A 20,773-nucleotide genomic window follows, 5' to 3' on the forward strand; every position below is an offset into this window, starting at 1 on the left:
CCTCTATCTGGATTGCAGAGTAAAATTACTGTCTGACTATATGCCACATTTACTCAACAGCCACTGAACTGTGATGCAGCACAATGACCTGCTGTAGAGAAATAGATAATTAAATTGGTTTTAAGGCTAAAGACACAAGACAAGAGGACTTCTTCTGCCGGTCCAGTGAAATTAGATTTATTGCCATGAGGTGAGTGGAAATGTTAGTCCACATAATGAAGTCTGGTCTGTCATTTCCAGGTGTTATTGCACCACTGCAGGGTAAACCAGGCTGGAAAGGTTTGGATTATTAGTAGTGAAGGTGATTCAACTCCAAACAAACATACTCCTTCATTCCCTCCTTGGACCTTTTCCATTGATTTACAAGCTATTAAGAACAAATACAAAACAAATATTATAGTCAAGTACTGATTTTTAGGGAGAAAACTATTAACTTTTGTTTTTACTTAATTAGAACAAAAAAAAAAGCTTGAGCACAATTTAATAATTTTCAGTCACTTAATGGATTTATTTATGTTACAGTTAAGTTTAGAAGTTTAAAAACTGAACCTGGTCGATCACAGAATGAACGGGAAACTAAAGATAGCTTTCTGCCTTCTTTCCTCCACCCTGTGTGCCTCCCCCCACCCATTGCCACCCATGTTCAGTGTGACATTATGAGCTCTACAGTCTTCAGTTCAACTCCCGGCTCATGCAGCTCACAACAGATGTTCATCAGCAAAGTGCATACACAGACACACACTGACCTGTCAATGCTTCCAGTTTGTGTATAAAGAAATATTATTATCCCATTTTCCAAGTTTCTGGACAATTATGTTGCTTCCACAGGCATCAACCATCCAACTACAAGAGATGGAGATCTTATCCACGGAGGATGGTTTACTTCCCTCCAGAAACCATTTGTTTCCATTTATTGCTCATCCAGGGGCTGCTTCAGGATTTAATTGAAGACCTTTCAATGATCATCAACATCAGTGAGGCAGTAACCATTAAACCTTCTTGGTACGCAGTTATCCTCACCTGCCTTACAACACTAGCATTTGTTAGAAAATGGAACTTTTCTGTAAAGAAAGATGCATCAGCGTTTTAACGATATTCCCCCACTTTTTCATATTTCAAAGCAGTGTTTAACACCACCCTAAAACTATCTGCTCCCTGGTGAATACCCACCAGCGTCAGATGGATGAATTGCACATAAATCAAAGTGGTGAAGGTCAGCTGAATCAGTCCTCAGCTGACGCCGGTGCAGCAGTGTCAGGTCATGTGCTGTGAAGGGCTCAGACTGCGTTCAGCATGGCTCTGTCTCAGCCTTCCTTCCGTTGGCTGCTTTATTTGTAACATCTCAAAACTTAAAAAAAATCTAAAAAAAATCTAATGAATCGGTTTACTTCCACACAGAGACTGATCTTCAGGATATTTGGATAAAGACTTGAAACATTTATTATCTCTTTTTTTTTTTAAGTTTGTGCATGTAGAATTATTTAATAGCTTTACATATTATACCCAAGCAAAAAGAGGGACTGATTCAAAGATTTTTCTTATATTCAGGAATGGGGGCAACGGATCAGAAACTGATACAGCATTAAATCTGCATTAGAAAACACTGGGCATGACTTTTAGGCTCATCACCTCTCTATTAAATAAGATACAGTGGTTCCAACATAAAAAAATTTTTGTATTGGGGAACTTTTTGTAGTTTGTTAAGTATTTTGTTAAATGAAGCAAAATATTGTAAAATAATGTTGCAAATCATGCACTGCAAGTTAATTTGTGTCACGTATTAGCATCAAAATATATATTAAAATATACTTAAAATATAAAGGAATAATAAAAACATAATGGAAAAAAAAATAATAATAATACTTAATTTATTAATTAGAAAAGTATTATTATATGGCATAGTCTACAAATAGAATTTATATTTTATGTTCATTATCTAAATCAGCAGAAATAATTAATATAAAACATTTCTTTTATTGCAATGTCCTATTTAGAGTATCCCAGATTAATATCATTGGGGGTACTGGGGTGGTAATTAAATTTCGAAAGCTGGGGCATGTCTGGCCCCCGGTGCCCCCCTTTTAGATGCACCCCTGGAAAAAATGCTGACTCTCTTGATGTGTTCAATTTCAAGTTGGAAATCAGAATTTCTGAGTTGCCAGACGAGATTTTAAAGCGAAACACCCCCTCAAGTCAGAACTACAACTTGAATCAGCAACACCAACCCCACTTAACAATCCAAGATGGTGGTGGTACAAAAAACTTAGTAAGAATTAAAAAAGAACAAAATGTAGCGATTTTGTGTGTAGACTGCATTTCCTTAGAGAATAACACATAGTTAAATTATTTATTTAATGTAAAGCCCATTAACTTCAGTTATCAGGTATCAATAATCCCTGAGTCCACAAAATTAAAACATTATCAGATTTTGAGGTGTCTGGCCCCCGGTGCCCCCCTTTTAGATGCGCCCCTGGACAAAGTGCTGACTCTCCCGGTGGGTTCAATTTGAAGCTGGAAATCAGAATTACTGAGTTACCAATGCAGATTTTAAACCACAACGCCTGCCTCAAGTCAGACTGAAAGCTTGAATCAGCACCACCAACCCCAACTTAACAATGGGTCGTAATAAGTCGCTAACTATAACTATGAAGCAGAATCAGCTCCATCTGATAAAGACTGTGTTTACACATAAACAGACTACACATTTCAGCATTCTGGTCACAGATGATGCTGTTTGCAAGATCAGGTATAACACCTGTGTGAATTTGGTAAACTATAAAACTCTGTCACTTGTTCACATGAATTTCCTGTAAATCCTAAATCTAAAAAAAGCTACTACTTTGAATTTGCTCTATATTTCAAAAGTCATTGCATAAGTGGTAGCTGGTTTGGCTCAACCCACAGATTATTTGCTTTGTTTTGCTGCTTTATTCCTCCCTCTATGAGAGTGTTGCTGTGATCTCAGAAGAAGGCGAGAGGAACTCGCAGTGTGTTGTCTTTGTTTTGCTTTGACAAATGGCCACACTCTCTCAGTGCTGGTACAGAATGAAACCAACGTGTGAAGAGCTTAGTTTTGTAAATGGGAGATAAGTATGAAGAAAAGAAAAAGCCAAACAGCCTCAGCCACAGGAAAAAATAAGTTGAATAAATGTCTGTCAGTCCATTCTGCATTTCGTTTTTGTGCGTAGAAATGACAAATACAGGCACTGTGAATTTCAGCTTTACTCTGAGAGGGTAAAGCAACAACTACTGCAAGGACATTTCTGCATACGGCAGTTCAATGCAGTGTTGTGTGTGTGTGTGTACCTGTTTCTGTTAGTGTGCATGTCTCGCATGTTATGTACTAAAACATTATTGGAGAGAGTCTCGATTCTAGAGGGACGTGTTTCTGTATGAATCTATGTCATTGTATTGTGTGTGTGTGTGTGTGTGTGTGTGTGTGTGTGTGTGTGTGTGTGTGTGTGTGTGTGTGTGTGTGTGTGTGTGTCTGGGAGAGAAAGAACAAAGGTTCAGCAGAAGAGGAACAATTGAAGGCTGGAGCCATTCATCAGCTGCACAGCACCTTGCTATTCCCCTATGATATATGAGACAGGAGAGAGGAAATTACACAGCACAAAGAATGTGGACCTGGTGGACAGGACCATCATTAGCAAACACAAAATGGGAACAATTTTTTCTTCCTTGGGGGAGGGGGGCACTTTTTACAGAAGGATGAAGATTAGGTATCATAAAAAGTAAAAGACAATCAATTAATACTCAAAGAAATCTCAATAATAATAATATTTTTCTTTAACTTTTAGTGCCCTGCAATATGCTTCTGAATGTTAGAATTCATCCATTGAATGTCAGAGAAAGTATCATGAAATGGACTGATTATTGTATAGTGCTTTTCTACTCTCGCGGAGTACTCAAAGCGCTGTATACAGCACACCTCATTCATCCCTGCACTTCTAAACTCAAGTGCAACTAATAAACATTCTCACACAATCACACTCCGATGAACGCATCGCAGGGCAATTTGGGGTTAGTATCTTACCCAAGGATATTTGGCATGCAGACTGGGGGAGCCAGGAATCGAACCACCAACCTTCCAATCAGTAGCTGATTTGCTCTACAACCTGAGCCACAGCCAAAGCTGTTTACTTGCCATTGGGAGCCAGTCTGCCAGCTACTTAGGCCCAAAAAATTCTGAGTGACCCAATGCAGTCCAGAAAAAAAAAAAAAAAAAAGAGTCCTCAGCTTTTGTTTTCAACATGATCTGTGAGAGACTATTTCAGTTTTGCCCAATTTGAGGACGACAGTATTGGCCTTTAGCAACTCGGGGGAGGAACTTCTAAATGTCATATCACAACACGAATGTCTGCTGAGAGAAAATAATGAGTAGTTTCTCATTAAACGCAGAATTACCCTGTCAGTTTACTTCTGCGAGAAGAAAACACAAAGCACTGGAGCATGAACCTACACAAGCAGATGCATAATCCAGGACTTTTTTCCCTCTGAGCTCATTGAATTCTAAATGGCAGGTAGAAAAAGAAATACAGCTTTCTGTTTCCTCAGTGACGATTTAGGGAGCTGGCAAAGCCCTGAAAGAAAACTGAGAAACAGACAAAACCACCACCAATCCCTGCAAAGATCCCCCTGACAAATGGAAAACCACTGGAGAAGAGAAGGAAAGCAGGAAGTGCAGTTTCAATTTTGCCTTTGATCGCCCAAAAGTTCACATTGGAAGCAGTGTACAACGGCTTTACCTGTACTTAACATTAAATGGCAACTTCGTCAGGTACACCTGTTCAACCGCCCTTATCTCCAGTATCTTATCAGCCAATCGCAAGGCAGCAACTCAGTGCATTTAGGCATGCAGACTTGGACATAACGACCTGCTGAAGTTCAAACCAAGCATCACAATGGGGAAGAAAGGTGACTTTGAACATGGCGTGATTGTTGGTTCCAGACAAAGTAATTTAGAAACTGCTGAACTGCTGGGATTTTCCAGTGGAACTCTCTCTAGTGTTTACAGAGAACAGTCTGAACAAGAGGAAATATCCAGTGAGTGGCAACAACTGCCTCAAAGTGATAGGAAGACAAAATTAACTCAAATAACCTCTTGTTACAACCCGGGTATACCTTAAAGAGATGGGCTACAGCAGCAAAAAACACTCCTGGTGCCACTCCTGTTGGGGGAGAACAGTTCACATGGGCTCAAGCAAAATGCAATAACAGAAGATTGGAAAAATACTGAGTCTCAATTTCTGCAGACATCCAGATACTAAGGTCACACTTTGGAGTGAACGACATGTAAACGCCACAGCCAAACCAAGTAGTGTTGATGAACATGTCCATCCCTTTATGACCACATTGTACCATGTGGCAAAGCTCAGATCAGCTCAAACTGAGTTTTGAACATGGCACTGAGTGATTGTACTCAAATGGCCTCCATAGTCACCAGATCTCAATCCAGTGGAGCACCTTACAGATGTGGTGGATCAGAAGATTAACATCATGGCCGTGCAGCTGTCAAAATCTCTGAGGAATGTTTCCAGCAAATTGTTGAATCTGTGCAGGTGCACAGCAGTTCAACTGCAGTGTTAGTTTTAGCTTTTTTAGCCAGTAAGGTCATATTTTTGCTTGGTGTCAGTCATATGAAATATATGTCCACTATGCAACAAACTGGTCTTAGATATTTAAAGCATGTGACATAAACCATCAAACACATTTGTAATAAATCAAAGGAGCTTGCAAAGAAAAGCGTCTGGACTGGCATCTGGGACTCTCCACCATTTGACCTTAGAACTGAAGAAGTTTCTCGGATGAGAGGTGAAACGTCTTCAAGCAACTTAGAGAAGTCCAGACGCTTTTCTTTGCAAGCTCCTTTGACTACGATGACCTGGATGACTGAGAACCTTCACAGACATTTTGCAATAAATCAAAATTTTAATCTGAAAAATGTCAAAAAGTGCAACCTGGCGTAATCAGTACTTTTCTCAAATAACTGTAAAAAGTTTTAAAGTCTTAGCTACATATTCTCCTGCTCCCCTCCAGCTCTGCAGAGCATTTTACCATCTTTCAGCTCATTGTTTGGTTTTTGTTTGGCCTGCTTTCACTGCTTGTCTTTTAACCACTGATTCCAGACACAGCAGGCAACCAAAAAGACGCCTGCACACTACAAAAACCAACAAAAAGCACAGATGCACCAAGTTTATAGTTATCTTGTAAAAACGGTGAAATATTTAGCATCTAAATGGTCATTTAAATTCTATTTCACAGAGGAAAACCAAGGTTAGCGAGTTGCTTAAAGCAGTGAAGCCAAACCAGCAAACCAGCAAATACAGGGCTGGAGAGAAATTAACCTTGATAAGCAAGTGCTGACTTGAGCATTATGGGGGAATCGGCAGCCATAGTCAGCCAGATATATCTCTAAGGGACCAGGTAGAAACCAAAGAGACATTCTCATCCGAGTACAAAAGTAAAGCATGGAATGACAAAAGCAAAGAGAAAAGCTGCTTGGAGAAGACAAAAGGTAAATATGCGGTGTCTTTAGAGGTTGTGATACCTTGTGAAAAAGACATTTTTTCCATCCTTGTCTTTTAAGCTTTTGACCTCGTGATGAAATGGACAGGCTGGCCACAACAAACTCCACCTTGAATGTCAAACACATCCCGCTGTGCATAATATTACCTGAGCTTCTGTATAATTTGATTCATGGCTCGATCCATCTGCCTAGACTTCACAAAAAAAAGAGCAACCATATGCAGTGATTTTCTGCCCCGCTTTTGTCCTCCCCTTATAAATTATAAAAGTTCCCGATTGGCACCAGGCTGAAAGACAACATCACAGTCTTTTATTTTTAACTTTATTCCCCTTTTTTTAGACTAACCCTCGACTTTCTCCTTTACAAGGACTTGCAAGAGGAAGCAACTTCATGTAGTACAAGGGTCACAGCTGTGGAAAAAAAAATTACTACGTTGTTTTTGCCATTTGCCCCCAGCAAACAGCAAATGTATTTGAGCCTTTAGGCAGGTAAAGTAACTGACAGGAAGGGAAGCAGGAAAAAGGGTGCCATCAACAATCTGTGACGTACTGAGCATGAATGATAAGAAAATCTGGCACTAAACAAGTCCAACTGCCAGGTTTAGAATCTATGAGTAGACAGGTGAGAACAGGTGTGTGTGAGTGGGCGGGAAGGACAGGTGCCTGGGATTGGTACAGTCTGAGGACATCTAGTGGCTGCATGGAGATTTTACACAGCAAACAGCCACTAGATGGCTCAGCAACATCATCTTAAATCCAAACAGGATGATTAGCCTTAATTCAAAGACCAAGCACATGTCATTAACCAACCACAGTTCGTCGGTAAAAAGCTGCAGGAGTGTTTGCCCAGTTCCAATCCTGGATGCTATTACTGTTCAGCAGCTTTTGTCTCCTTTGCACAATTAAGCTTCAACAACCTGAGCCAGGTTTACTGTCTGTGTGCTGCTGTTGTTTGGATAAAGAGCTTGAAGTGCTCAAGACAGCATGCATTTAGCCATCAAACACATGTATAAAACCCTCTAGACTAAGCTTTCAACCCACTTGTGGAGGCTAAAGTGGTTTAATTAGCTAACTGCAGCTAATTAGATCCATCAGTAAGAGTGAGCAAAATCAATAGTCTCATTATGGAAATGGAAAGCCTGTTGTGGTAAACAACAGTAAACTGGTTTAGTATAATTAACCAATAAAAAGACCTGATTCAAAGGTAATACTGACTCTAGTATCGCTTAATGTTTGGGATGCATGCTATAAATCGTGGCAGCTGATTGGAAACGTTTCCAAAAACCACTTACTTTGTCTTACTGGCATGTTGAGACTGATTAGTTATTAATGGCTGTACCTCTGTTGTTGGCAGCAAAATCCAATTACTCCATAAACACAGTACTGGAGTATCTGTGTGATGTATGGTGTGTTTTCAGTACATAAATTATCTGTCACAGAGACAACTTCCACAGGACGGTTACGGGCCTCCCTCTGTGATGTGTCAGTAACCAAAATAATTAATCAGTGCTGCTTTCGACTGACGAGTATCAGCAGGATGGCAGCGTCGCACCACTGATGTGGTAATCTGCGATCATGCTTCGTCGCAGTAGGTTAAACGCCACCTGGGAGCGCCACATCCCAGCAGCACGTTTGAATTTGCATCACTATAATACTGTGTGAGAAATTCAAAGGTGCTCTCCTCTGTGTGTTATCCCAGGTAAGATGGACACAATGTAAAAAAAGGAAGTGAGAGGGCACGGCTTCTCCTTTCCACATGAAAGGTGAAGTGAAATATCACCGTGCTGTCTGACGGCAAAAGATATTGAGCATAAAAAAATAGTAGGTATATAGATGCCCCATTGAAATGTAGTAACCTGTGGAAAGAGGATAAAAGCTTCGATCACCTATTTGTTATTCAATCTGCTTCAGTCGTGCCTTGGAAAGAGCTGCTAAAGAAAAAGAACCAGTTTTTGAAAGGAAGCTTAATTCGATGGCACTCAGACTTGAGGGGACAAACAAAGCAAAGTCATAAAGATCATCGAGCCGTCTCCCATCCTCTTGCTGCTCGCTTGCCTCTTTTGCATCTCCAATTAAGACTCCCTCCTTTGCGCCATAGAGGCAATTTCCCCTCTATCTCATCTCCTCTCGTGTTATAATGGGCGACCGTGGCTCAGGGGGTTGGGAATCGCATCTGTAACCGGAAGGTCGCCGGTTCGATCCCTGGGCTCTCTGTCCTGGTCGTTGTGTCCTTGGGCAAGACACTTTACCCTACTTGCCTACTGGTGTTGGCCAGAGGGGCCGATGGCGCGATATGGCAGCCTCGCTTCTGTCAGTCTGCCCCAGGGCAGCTGTGGCTACAACTGTAGCTGCCTCCACCAGTGTATGAATGTGAGAGTGAATGAATAGTGGTATTGTAAAGTGCCTTGAAAAGCGCTATATAAATCCAATCCATTATTATTATTATTATTATTATCTCTTCACCAGCAGCCCTGTGGGCAAGCTAGGCATATAGTAGACATCACAAAGTGGCTGAACAGTGAGGATGACAGAAGTCCAGAGGAGCTCCAGAATGATTCTGTTTTTCTCCATCTTTGCATGCATCTGCTGTACTCCTGACATTTTTGGTGAACAAAAAACTTTATATGCGAATCTATGCTCCCAGTGGGAGAGGCGATAGAAACAAGGTTTTCTTTAAACCCCCCAAAATGTGTAGAGATGAGCATGAAGATACGGATTCAACTATTAATTAATGTAAAGAAGGTTTCAGCTGTAACTAAATCTGCCTTTTTAGCAATGTTGTTGGAAAATCCACAAGGCAATTTCAGTCACAGGCTTACTATAATAGACACAGAGTGAGTGAGTGAGTGTGTATTAGTCTTCAAACTCAAACTTCAAATATTTATGTAGATCCTATGTTTGTAACTTGATCTATATCCACAGCATATAGATCATATATGACATCATCGTGTTGCCTAGGAACTACCAATGGGCTAGAATGACAATTTTTTTTTTTTTAGGAGATGAACAGCATCTCCTGTATCGATTTAGTTTTTTTTTAAAAATAATAATCTATCACTCCTAACCAGTCATGATGGATGGCTGCCCCTTCCTGAATGTTATTCCTCCACTTAAAAGGGAGTTTTTCCTTCCCACTGTTGCCAAGTGGTTGCTCATAGGGGCCTGTCTGATTACTGGGATCATTGTAGGGTCTTTACTGGACAATATAAATTGACTGTGACTTGGTGCTATATAAATGAAATTGAACTGAGTTGAAATTACTTTCCTGGAACAGCTTGATATTTAATTTCTCCATCAAGTATCAGTTTACAAACATTATGATCAGGCCAAACAACACTGCTGCATGGGGATGTACTATTGATATAATGATCTTATTATGACAATAACAGTGAACTCAAAACTATGCTTACTGAACGAGACAGTGAAAAAAATGATTACAGTACATCAGACTTTCATTTTTCATAACTAAATATCCCCGTGTAGTTGTTCTTTTAATATTTCTAATATTTAAATTTGCAAACACCATTTAAAAACAACTCTAAAATCTATATGCAATCTGATCAATACGATGCTCCTGCTACAACACAATGCTACAATGCTTTATTTGTACATTCAAAATCTTTATTTGAGGTGAATGGTTGTCAGAAAGGTTATAACTCAAAGGCTAATTCACTATTTTAATTTCTTTTGATGTCATGAACTCATTTTTCGGTTCTCTCTTTCTCTTTTATTTCAAAGTTTTCTTAAAATGATGAAATTATTATTGATGTTCCTGTTTGATAAACTGGAGTCACAATGCACCAGATTATTACTAGTAGAGTATAGCACTTCTCTCCATCCTTTTAACCATCATCTAAACAACTCAGCCTTTAACACAGTGTCTGCATTCCTCCGCTTTCTCCGTTTGTTCTTGTTCCAAACTGAACCTCTGGAATAGACCTTAAATGCCCCTCATGAGTAAGACCTTAACTACAAATTGCTCCTACTTAAATGTTTCTCTTGAGAGTTGTGGAGATGTTAATTCACTATTTTCCATTAAAACACCTGGTAAACTTTTCTCAGGAGAATTTTATAACAGTAAAAAGAAAACAGTGATAATTTTGGACAGAAAAAAAAGGGAATAACACCAAAACAATTAACTTTTAACCGTGATCAAACTTGAGTTTGCTGATTTTCCAGATAAGCCCATTAGTATATCAAAAGTATAAAAGGAGAGCGGATATAATCTATTATAACAACCGCATTTGAAATAAATGCTAATGTTGCATTTATTATCAGAATCAGAGAAACTTAGTAATCCCAGAGCCAATTGAGTTGTCATAGCAGCAAATATACAACAAACACTCATATAAAATGAGTGTAGAAACAGAATTATGATAGATAAATATGTAGTAGGAAACTATTTCATTATTATTAGTCTTATTTATCCAGATAAAAGTCTCACTGAGTTTAAAATCTCTTTTTTCAAGCGAGAGCTGGCCAACCTGAAGTTACAACAAATGCAACAAAACCAATAAAACAAATAGAGACACGGACACAAACATGTGAATCATATGCAATAACAGATCATTGAAAGCAGTCACGCTGACCAAAAGACCTATTCTGCTGTTCATTTAAAATCGACTTGCACTCCCTCACTATAGTTGCGGCCAGTGTTGGGAAGGTTACTTTTAAAATGTATTCCATTACAGATTACAGAATACATGCCCCAAAATGTATTCCGTTACGTTACTCAATGAGAGTAATGTATTCTGAATACTTTGGATTACTTAATATATTATCATGCTTTTTACAACTACGTGAATGTACTATTGCTGTGATTTATTACTGTTACTGAAGGTCCGCGGCACCGAACTGGACCTCTGACTAATACGGTTCCGTGTCGGGCTCGTAGCCGAAAAATAGCTTTAGTTTGTTGTGTCAGTCAACTTTGCTAGCGAGAGACAGAGAGAGGCGTTGAAAGGCTGCTCCAACGGAACTTATTGTTTCGGAGGAAAACACGAACACGGTGTACAGTCGAGTCTTAATAGCTTACTTACAACTGGGCTCATCGGGCACTCTTCTTGGCTGCAGTGGTTATTATTATATTTACATGCTTCCAGCTCCCGTTTTTGCTCGATGACAGCTCATACTTTTCCACTCGCCTTTTTCTCCCTCCTCGCGCTCACAGACACATAACGTGTATGGCAGTCCATTCTCCCTGCAGCACGGACTACACTGCCCATGATGCTACATTCTTTAGAGCTATACCTGTAGCATTCTGCCTATTAGCTTAGCACAACAACAAAAAGGCGCTCTCTCACCCAGGAAACATGCAGAGAGAGAGCGTCACCCTGTAACCATGGCAACCGTAACGCTGCCACCTGTAACAACAGAAGGTAGCTGTCAAACAAAACCCAAACAGTCCTGACCCGCGACAATATGAAACCAGAAAGTACTGCCGTGTAATCCATTTATTTCAACAAAGCAACTGTATTCTAAATACCACCTTTTTAAACAGTAACTGTAACGGAATACAGTTACTCATATTTTGTATTTTAAATACGTAACGGCGGTACATGTATTCCGTTACTCTCCAACACTGGTTGCGGCAATTTCCGGAAATAGGGGCAGTGTATTTTAAATTCTTTGCATTATATTGTGAGAGCGTGGGCTTTTCTGGTTGTGGTTTCAACCCTGGACACACAAACAAGAAGGAACCAGCCCAAGCAGAGATTTAGAGATAAAAACCAACCACTGGACGAGTGTGCAGATATACAGATGTAACCAGACAGTCATGTGTTTAAATGTTCACTATATGAATTAAAAAATAATGTTGCTTGATATGCTCTAAAAATCAATGAATGCATGTTTAAATCAAAAACTACAGTTCCCTTCAATTTCCTACTTGTCTTTCCCCACATCATCATTATTATTATTATTATTATTATTATTATTTTAATTAAGACACGTTATACACGCAAGTGGAAAAAAAACATGTGCAAGAGTAGTTGCAGACAGACAAATATAATATTTTAAATTGTTCCAGTAAAAACAGTGAATGCAGTTTTTTTTAAGCTTGTTTCATGTCTAGGCAGCAAAGTATTTTACATCAATTTTTTCCAAGTTCAGTGTGAAACCAACAAAAAGGTGATGTTAAAATGTCCCGCGACCTGACAAGGTAAGTGCTGTGTTTAAATTCAATCAAGGAACGGAGGTCAGCAGGCAATCTCTGCAACAGAGCCTTGTAAATAAAAATAGAAAGCTGCTGCTTTAGATTTGCTCAGTCCAAATTTTTCATATATGATACAGTGGGGTGTAAGAAAGCCGTCTGTGATGAGTCGTCATCCACTGTGATACTGAGAAACAAGAGGCCTTTAAGGTGGCAACAGAAGCATGCATGTAAACAATGTCATCAGAATCAAGCGCAAACAAAATTGTGGATTGAACATTGAGAAACAAGATTTGTTTGCATATAAAAATCCAATTTTCATTTTTAATTTTCTTGACTTGCTCCCAACTCCAAGATCCAGGTGGATGAGTTATAGAAAAATTCACTCCACTTGGAATTTATATAGCAGGGGAAAATATCAAAAGAGGCCAAAACTGCATTGTATGATAATATACTTTTTGATTAGGTAAAGTTGGACATTTTAGCACGGGACTATGTGGGAACTAAATCTCTTTCACTCTGAATACCTACTTTACATTGTATCTCCCTTTGTATACAAATGTGAAGACTCATTCAATCTACTTTGCAATGCAGCAGAGCACTTACATTTACACGTAACATGAGAGGAAAAAACTTACAAAAACCATAGTTACAGTAGCAAAAATGGAAGATTTTCACAGAACAAAACAGAAGAGAATGTAAACACTTACAGTACCACAGAGAGACGCTGTGTAATGGTACATTACAGCAACAAAACAGTGCTGGGATTCAGCGGGCATACAGTCGCTCCTCACTGCTTAGGCCCAGATTCTGATCGACCTCACACCTAATGCTCTCCCTGGCACTCTTTTATATCTTAGAGCATACTGTTGTCTTCACCCTGCTTTACTTCACATGCACAAACACACATCCTTATTCCACTTCTTTAATGAGCACACTGTAAAATGTTTATTTGAGCATCATGCATGTATTAGAGCTGGGCGATAGAACGATAACGATATGTATCGCGATATAACTTTTACTCGATAGAGAAATTAAGCTATCGCGATAGACCTCGCCGCTCTTGTCCTCTTAAAAAAAAAAAAAAAAGGTCAGCCAATCCAAATTAGGTAGCGCAGAGCCGAACCAATCACAGCCGCAGCGTCACGTCGCGTGACTTGTTACGTACAGCACAAGTGCCAAGCCGCACGTGTGTTTGTTTGGGAAGCAGCCAGCGGGTAATGGAGGAAATGAGTGTGCCGACTAGAAAAATCAACCGAGCGTGACCGAAGAGAAAACAGATGATGGCTCCAATGCCGGAGAGATTGTCGAACGGAAGAGCCATAGAAGTTCCGTAGTTTGAAGGTATTTCGGCTATTTCAAGTCTGACAAAAAACAGAGTAGCGTGCACTGTAAATTGTGCCGAAAGCAAGTCTGGAAATACAATAAACTGGTGCATGCGTCACACTGTGCGCCACGTTATTGTTTCGGTGAAATGAATTTCTATAATACTGTTACTGTTAATTCTACTCTCTGCAGTGTTTAAATGCTTACATATACACACAGTCACTGTCCGTCCACACATACGACTCGGTTCTGCTTCTATGCCCCAGCTTTGTTTACTTTTTCCCACCGAGGCTTCTAGACTTCTGATTGGCCAACATTTCTGCACGGTTAGGAATCTAGCGCCACCTGCTGCTTTGGCATGTTCATAGCAGCGTTTTCCTTCATTTCTGCCTTTATGTGTGGACGGGATTATTTTTTTAAAACGAAAACGGAAAATCTCCGTTTTCAAAAATACCCGTGTACGTGTGGACGTAGCCTCAGTCTCTGACTGGAAGCGCTAATTCGTCATTCGGCTTTTGTCAGACTAAAGTAACTGTTAAAACTGTTTGAAAAGCTCAGCTATACAACAAGGAGAGATTGAGAATTTCCTTTTAGTTCTCAGTTTATTTGATATTGACAAAAGTTAGTCAGTTTTGTCTGTTCTTCTGTAAAACAAACTAAGATTTATTTTTAGAATTAATATTTTGTTTCTAAGTGGAATTGACAATTTAGTCTGTTTCGTTTGTTCTATTTTGAAACTTAAACACTTTAGCGGCTGCCTTTTGTGTAGTTTGCAATATTTGCCTTTATTTATCTGAAAAAGTCTCATGTTCCTTAAGTACATCTACCCTGTTGAACTTATTATGGGAAATAAATATTTAAATAAAAACAAGCTGCTGATTATTTCACATTTTACTTGTGAGCAACGGCACATTTAAATCTTACAAATATAGTTATTTGGCTTATATCGTGATAAATATCGTTATCGCCTGAAATGAAAAAAACATATCGTGATATGAAAAAATCTCATGTATTGAACATATTTTTGGAGAGCAAAATTACTCATCATAAACTTTGCCTCTTTAGGTCACAATGACATAAGTGACAGGATGTTTAAGACTCATACTGATATCGATATTGGATTTAAAACTCTGATATATCACTTGATAAATGAAAATAGTTTCCTGGTGCCCATATACTGGCTAAAAGCTAACAAAATCCGTCTCAGCTACTCTCTTACTCACGTGGGTTGCCACAGCAGCCAGCACTTTTCCTAAACAACAACCCTAATGGACTTGTGTCTCCTCTCAGCATCAAACCAAGGATCTTTAGTTTGTTAGTTGCATGTGTAAACCACTACACTACGGAGCCATTACAGGCAAACACCTAATATCAGCTTGCTGATATATTGGTTTGGGCTCTACCTGTTTTAGCAAAATGTTTTAGCAAAAACCTGAAGAAAAAAAAAAAAGAGACTCCTTGCTCTGTTTCATAAAAACAAAACTGAAAGATTTGACATATTTTTTTTGATAACTTTTACTGTCATTCAAGAAGGAAAGTGCCAAATCAAACATGCAGATCCACTGGAGAAAATAAGGAAGTGGCCAAAAAGTATCTACTCAAGCTAGCTGGGTTGGTTAGCAGCTACCCAGCTTTACCCTAATGATAATGGCTGAAAGGCTTAAAGCATTCTAAACAGCATCCTTATCTCATCTTTTTAATACAATCTGTTTAAAACTGAGATGAGGAGAAATTTTACAGCTTTATTGTCTATAGGACATTAGAGCATCTCTGTAGAGGTTTTGACCTAAGTGTTGATAAATACCACTGATATAAAGCTTGGGATGACATTTCTTGCTTTCAAGCCTCAATATGTAAGCAAACTGTGCATGCAGTATGAATCTGTTGTTCTTGAGGCAAGCATTTTCAAATATAAAATATAAACTGAATTTAATATAACGATCCATCTCAGCGGAAAACGCATCCAGTCGATATGGCCGCAACCACCATGAATCTACCGCAGCACACTCCATTAACCCAGAGGACTGGCCGGTCCTAAGATAAGTCAGCAAGTGCGAATCACAGGCAGACAGAAAATGGAAAATAAGGGTTTGGCGTCAAATGTCCCACAGACTGGAAGTGGCATAATGATGGATGCTCATAAGCCTGTCAAAAAACTCAACCTACCTACCTGCCAGCAAAGCAGTCAGGGAGACCGTCGACCAGTCCAAGCAATTACAGATTCAGCTAGACTGCAGCCTGCATCCACAGTATGTAAGAGAATCCCTCGGGGTTTTTATAGAGCGGAGGTGAGGATGTCAGCAGGCTCCAGTCAGGCAGGCCCCACAAACACTGGCTTCTGTGTCTTCTCACCTCATTCTAGTTTATTTTGAGAAGATTTGGAATTCTAGGATGTGCCATTTAAATGAAAGATAACCTGCAAGTATCATAATCGTTCAAGAGAAACATGAATCGGTATTATCTTTAAGATTTGATGAGTGTTGAAATAGGTGATTTTCTTCATCTGCAGGCGTATAGATAATGATGTACTTTTGGAAAACAGTAATATCTATCTCTGCAACATTCTCCCTCTTTGAATTTTTATGTATATTTACAGCATATTTTTTGTAATGATTTATTTTTTCTTTTATTTCCTCTTTTAAAAAGACAACAACAGTCCAACGGCTGGTTATTTGCTCCTCCGAAGATGCCAGAGCGAGAAGATGTGGTACAGATGTGACACTAGCATACATTTTTGGTTTATTCTGACTTTTTCTCTAAAGGTTAAACAACTCTGGAGCTTCCCGCAGTTTGTGCATCATCATGGAAATCATTTCTTCATCACCAGCCAGGAGAGTAAACGTAGCTTCCCTGAAAATACGTACATGGCACATACTTTCTTCCACAGTCCTGAGCCTAGTGCAGCATTTCAGATTTTTAAAACCGATATTAATAACAGAGACAACAAGCAAGGAGCCTCAAAAGAGTTTCTGATATCTAGCTGTAGTTTTGTGACACTATAATTGTAACTGGCAAAGATTAAAACACGAAGCTATTAAATAAAACAAAGAATATTTATTTTAAGAACTGACTCTGCACTTTATTCCCGAGAGGAATATGATGGGTGACAGCAGGGTGCTCCCAGAGAGCTTCGTATACTGTAAAACCTCATCGCCATCGCTCATGTTTTTCCTCATTCCCAACCTCTCTTCTCCTGTATTGATCGACCCATTTCTTTCTGTCTCCACTCGTTGCAGATCATCAGCACACCGCCTCCTTCTCATATAAACTTATGTCATTGCTACGTTTCACGAAACCCAAGTCATGCCTCAGCGCTACACTTCTGGAGTACAATGGACTAAAAAACAGCCATGCTAACCTTCTAACATGGGGAGACATGTTGAGAGATAGTTTCTGCAAAAATGTTGCAGGAAATCTTTAGAAATTACAGCTATTTTTATACAGAGTCCCTCATTTTCACAGTATAATGAAACGAACATAATTTTAAATATAAAGACTGCTGCTAATACTTGGAAGAAAAATCAAATCAAATCAAATCAAATCACTTTTATTGTCACATCACATGTGCAGGTACATTGGTACAGCACATGTGAGTGAAATTCTTGTGTGCGAGCTTCACAAGCAACAGAGTTGTGCAAAATACAATAATGTAAACAAGCAAAATACAAGAATGGCTACATCTGAAACTAATAAATATATGTACAATATATAATAGTATATGCATTTCAAAAAAACCTTGCAGTCAATAGCGCCTTAAGTCTAGAACCCGTGGACATCACTAAATGTCGTTTCCTTCCTTGAGATGCTCTGGCACACCTTTACTGCACCCAGCTTCATTTGCTGCTTGTTTGTGGGTCTTTCTGCATAAAGCTTAGATCTTCAGTAACTAGAAAGCATCCTCTGTTGGATTGAGATCAGGTGACTGACTTAGCCACTGAAGAATACCTCATTTCATTGCCTTGACAAACTCAATGGTTGCTTTTGCAGTATGTGATTTAGAAACTTCAGAAGTTATTGCGATCTCTGATAGATGTATTTTGGGTTTTCAGTCCAATGATGGCTTCCCTCACATGCATCAACACTGTATTTGGGCTTCATGTATAAAATTTCTGCAAGAAGCTATAAAATACAAATTCAACACTTTGAATCAACTTCATATATTAGACTACAATGGCACATATTATTCTGCCTAATTTTTCATAACACCGACAGGGAACCGGCCTGACCTGGCTGTGAAACTACTTGCTATTCAGTTGTCCAATTACTTTTGACCCTCAAAAAATAGGCGGCAGTTTATAAAAAGTTGATGCAAAATTACTGTTAAACCCCTTAAATTAAAGCTAATAGTCTGCAGTTTAATTTCTATTGTTTGACTTCAAATTCACAAAAACTACAAATATGTGTCTTTGTCCAACAAATTGTTGACCTCACTGTATAAGCCTGAGAAAAAAAAAAAAACACGTTCTCCGACTCAGTCCTCTTTGCTTGGCTGAACATATCAAGCCACTTTTTTCCTCTAACACTTTTTTTTGGCAGAAGCGCCGTCTCACCCATGAGAGAAGACAAATCACCAGTCCACCAGAGGACCCAAGAGGAAAGTCACTCACACTCATATTCACACTCAAAAGCGCTTTGGACCTTCCAGTACAACAAACTTACGTGTCTTTGAACTGAGAAGACACGTGTAACAGTTGTGTGACTCAAACACATTGTGCCTAACTACTAATCGTGGACCATAGAGACTGCAGACAAATGAAATGGGGGGGTGTCTGTAAAAATGCATTGTGTTTTATTAAAGTGTTGGAAAAACAAAGTCAAGGAACACTGAAGTGGCTCTGGCGTATTGTTGTGGCCCAAATGCCAAACCTCTGGTCTAAAAGATACACCTACTGCTGTATTTTGATAGTGGTAGTGCAGACCGATGCACACTCTGCTATGGCTATGCTATTTGATTAGTTCGAGATCTGGAGACTGATGAAAACTGCTGCATCTGACTGAGACTGTTTTTATATTCTCTGGATCCTGGAAGAGATCACTACCATTATCACATAAGAAAGATAATCAATCAGGAAAAAGTCTCAATGGCAACAAGGTTCTTTTTTGGGAGAGAGCTTCTTTTTTGGGGGGGGTCAAGAGTTTGGCATTTTCACCTTTATAAAGGAAAAGCTAAAGTGGGAATTTAGAGATCAGAGGTCAGGGAAGAGTCAGGCCATTTCCTCGAGATTAACAGCTCTTCGTAAGGAAGTTATGAAGGATTTATTAGAAGCTGCCAATCCGCCACCATGCCTCAGAAGCGTTAAAATGGGAGTACTGCTTTAAGAACAGCACACTCCTAACTCTACAGGTGACTTCATCCTTTAAGCCAGATGTCAATGGTAATAAAGCTGAAGCCTGAATATTTGTAACCCCAGAGGTAACCCTTGTCATCACACACTGTATCCAGGGACACAGCGATGAATAATAGATGCAACCAAGGCACACCTCCTTTGATCATTACGACCAAAAACAACTGATATCAAGCAAAACTTCAAAAGAAAGGACTTTAAAAAAAAAAAAATCTGTTAAATATGACTAGCATGAACTGTTTCACATAAAGACTCATGCTAAAGCACAGCTTAGGGGGTGGGCGGGTGTCACACTGGACACATATATAAAAGCACATGTAATGAATCACATACCTTGAGCAATAGCTATGGACTCGAACCTGTGTAGCTCTCTGAGCAGACAGGTGCGTTCAGACGGATGAAGGCTATAAATAAACTCCTTGGCTCCTCGGGGTGAGTTGAGGGGCTCCATCGGCTCCTTCAGGGGGTGTGTGCCCAGATGACACCGCTGCACCACCACGGAGAGCGGGGTCTCCGAGGCGAGCTGCACCGGGGATGCTAGGGCGGGCGTTTGGTGGGTTTTGAGCGCGGCTCCGGTCAGACCAGTCCCGGCTCTGAGAGAGAAGGCAGGCCGCAGGACTCTCCGCAAGCAGGGCAGCATCTCTGAGATGGGGAAGTAGAGCGAAGAGCCGGAAACCTGATGGAGCAGAGCAGGCGACACCAGGCCTGGTTATCACCACTTTAAACGCGCACTCACCTAAAACCACATGGCGTAAAGATTTATATAATTATTTATCTCCAGTGTGCAACAATCGCGTCAACAGCCATCGCACGATAACATCCTGTACCCTCCACAGACAGCCAGGCTTACTTAACAGGAGCAAGAACCGGCCTGGCAATGATCACCACACTGACCATGTCGACGAAAAAATATTGATTGGAGCGGATTGAACGCATTTTCTTGGAAACCCAAAGGTGAAAAAACAGATTTGCCAGTTTTCTAACTTGACTTATCGGACTCACCTCAGTCGATGCTCCGCTGTCCCGTCCAACAACCTCCACAGGAAACCTTGAAAACAGTGAGGTCGCTCCGGCTCATACGCGTTCCTCCTTTAAATCCGGTGAGATTTTGCGAAGCCCAAAACCTTTATAACTAGCTGGGTGTTTATACTTAATCGCATTTTTGCGAGCCTGGAGCCCTGTCGGTGTAACCTCTGGCTGACAGGATAATGTGTGAAGCGGATGGGAGGGCACTTAAGCGGCCAGCAGCCCTGGAAATATTTTCCAATGGCAGCGCCGCTTTCCTCCGTGCGTAGCCGTGACGGCACCGCCACACGCACGTACAGTCAGGACTACACTGACGGTATGAGATGATTTTATGCCACATCATCTCATAAATTATCTTTATTTGCTTTATTATTATTATTATTATCATCATTGTTAA

General features: G+C 39.8%; 1 protein-coding gene across 1 annotated transcript in view; it reads right to left on the reverse strand.

The window, feature by feature from the left end:
* LOC147318749 (transmembrane protein 65-like) overlaps nucleotides 1-20,597 on the reverse strand; it is a 42,428-nt gene extending 21,831 nt beyond the window's left edge. The window contains exons 1-2 of the mRNA XM_086310826.1: nucleotides 20,353-20,597; nucleotides 19,684-20,026 (exon numbers count right to left, since the gene is read on the reverse strand). Coding sequence (XP_086166952.1) covers nucleotides 19,684-19,990 — 307 coding nt within the window. The 5' untranslated portion in view covers nucleotides 19,991-20,026; nucleotides 20,353-20,597. The remainder of the gene's footprint in view (nucleotides 1-19,683; nucleotides 20,027-20,352) is intronic.
* Between the last annotated feature and the right edge of the window lie 176 nt (nucleotides 20,598-20,773).

The sequence above is a fragment of the Aulonocara sp. 'chitande type north' Nkhata Bay genome, linkage group LG11 (assembly GCF_057382095.1).
Source record: "Aulonocara sp. 'chitande type north' Nkhata Bay isolate Kocher_YH1m ecotype deep benthic linkage group LG11, A_spYH_male_GT1.1, whole genome shotgun sequence".
NCBI lineage: Eukaryota > Metazoa > Chordata > Actinopteri > Cichliformes > Cichlidae > Aulonocara > Aulonocara sp. 'chitande type north' Nkhata Bay.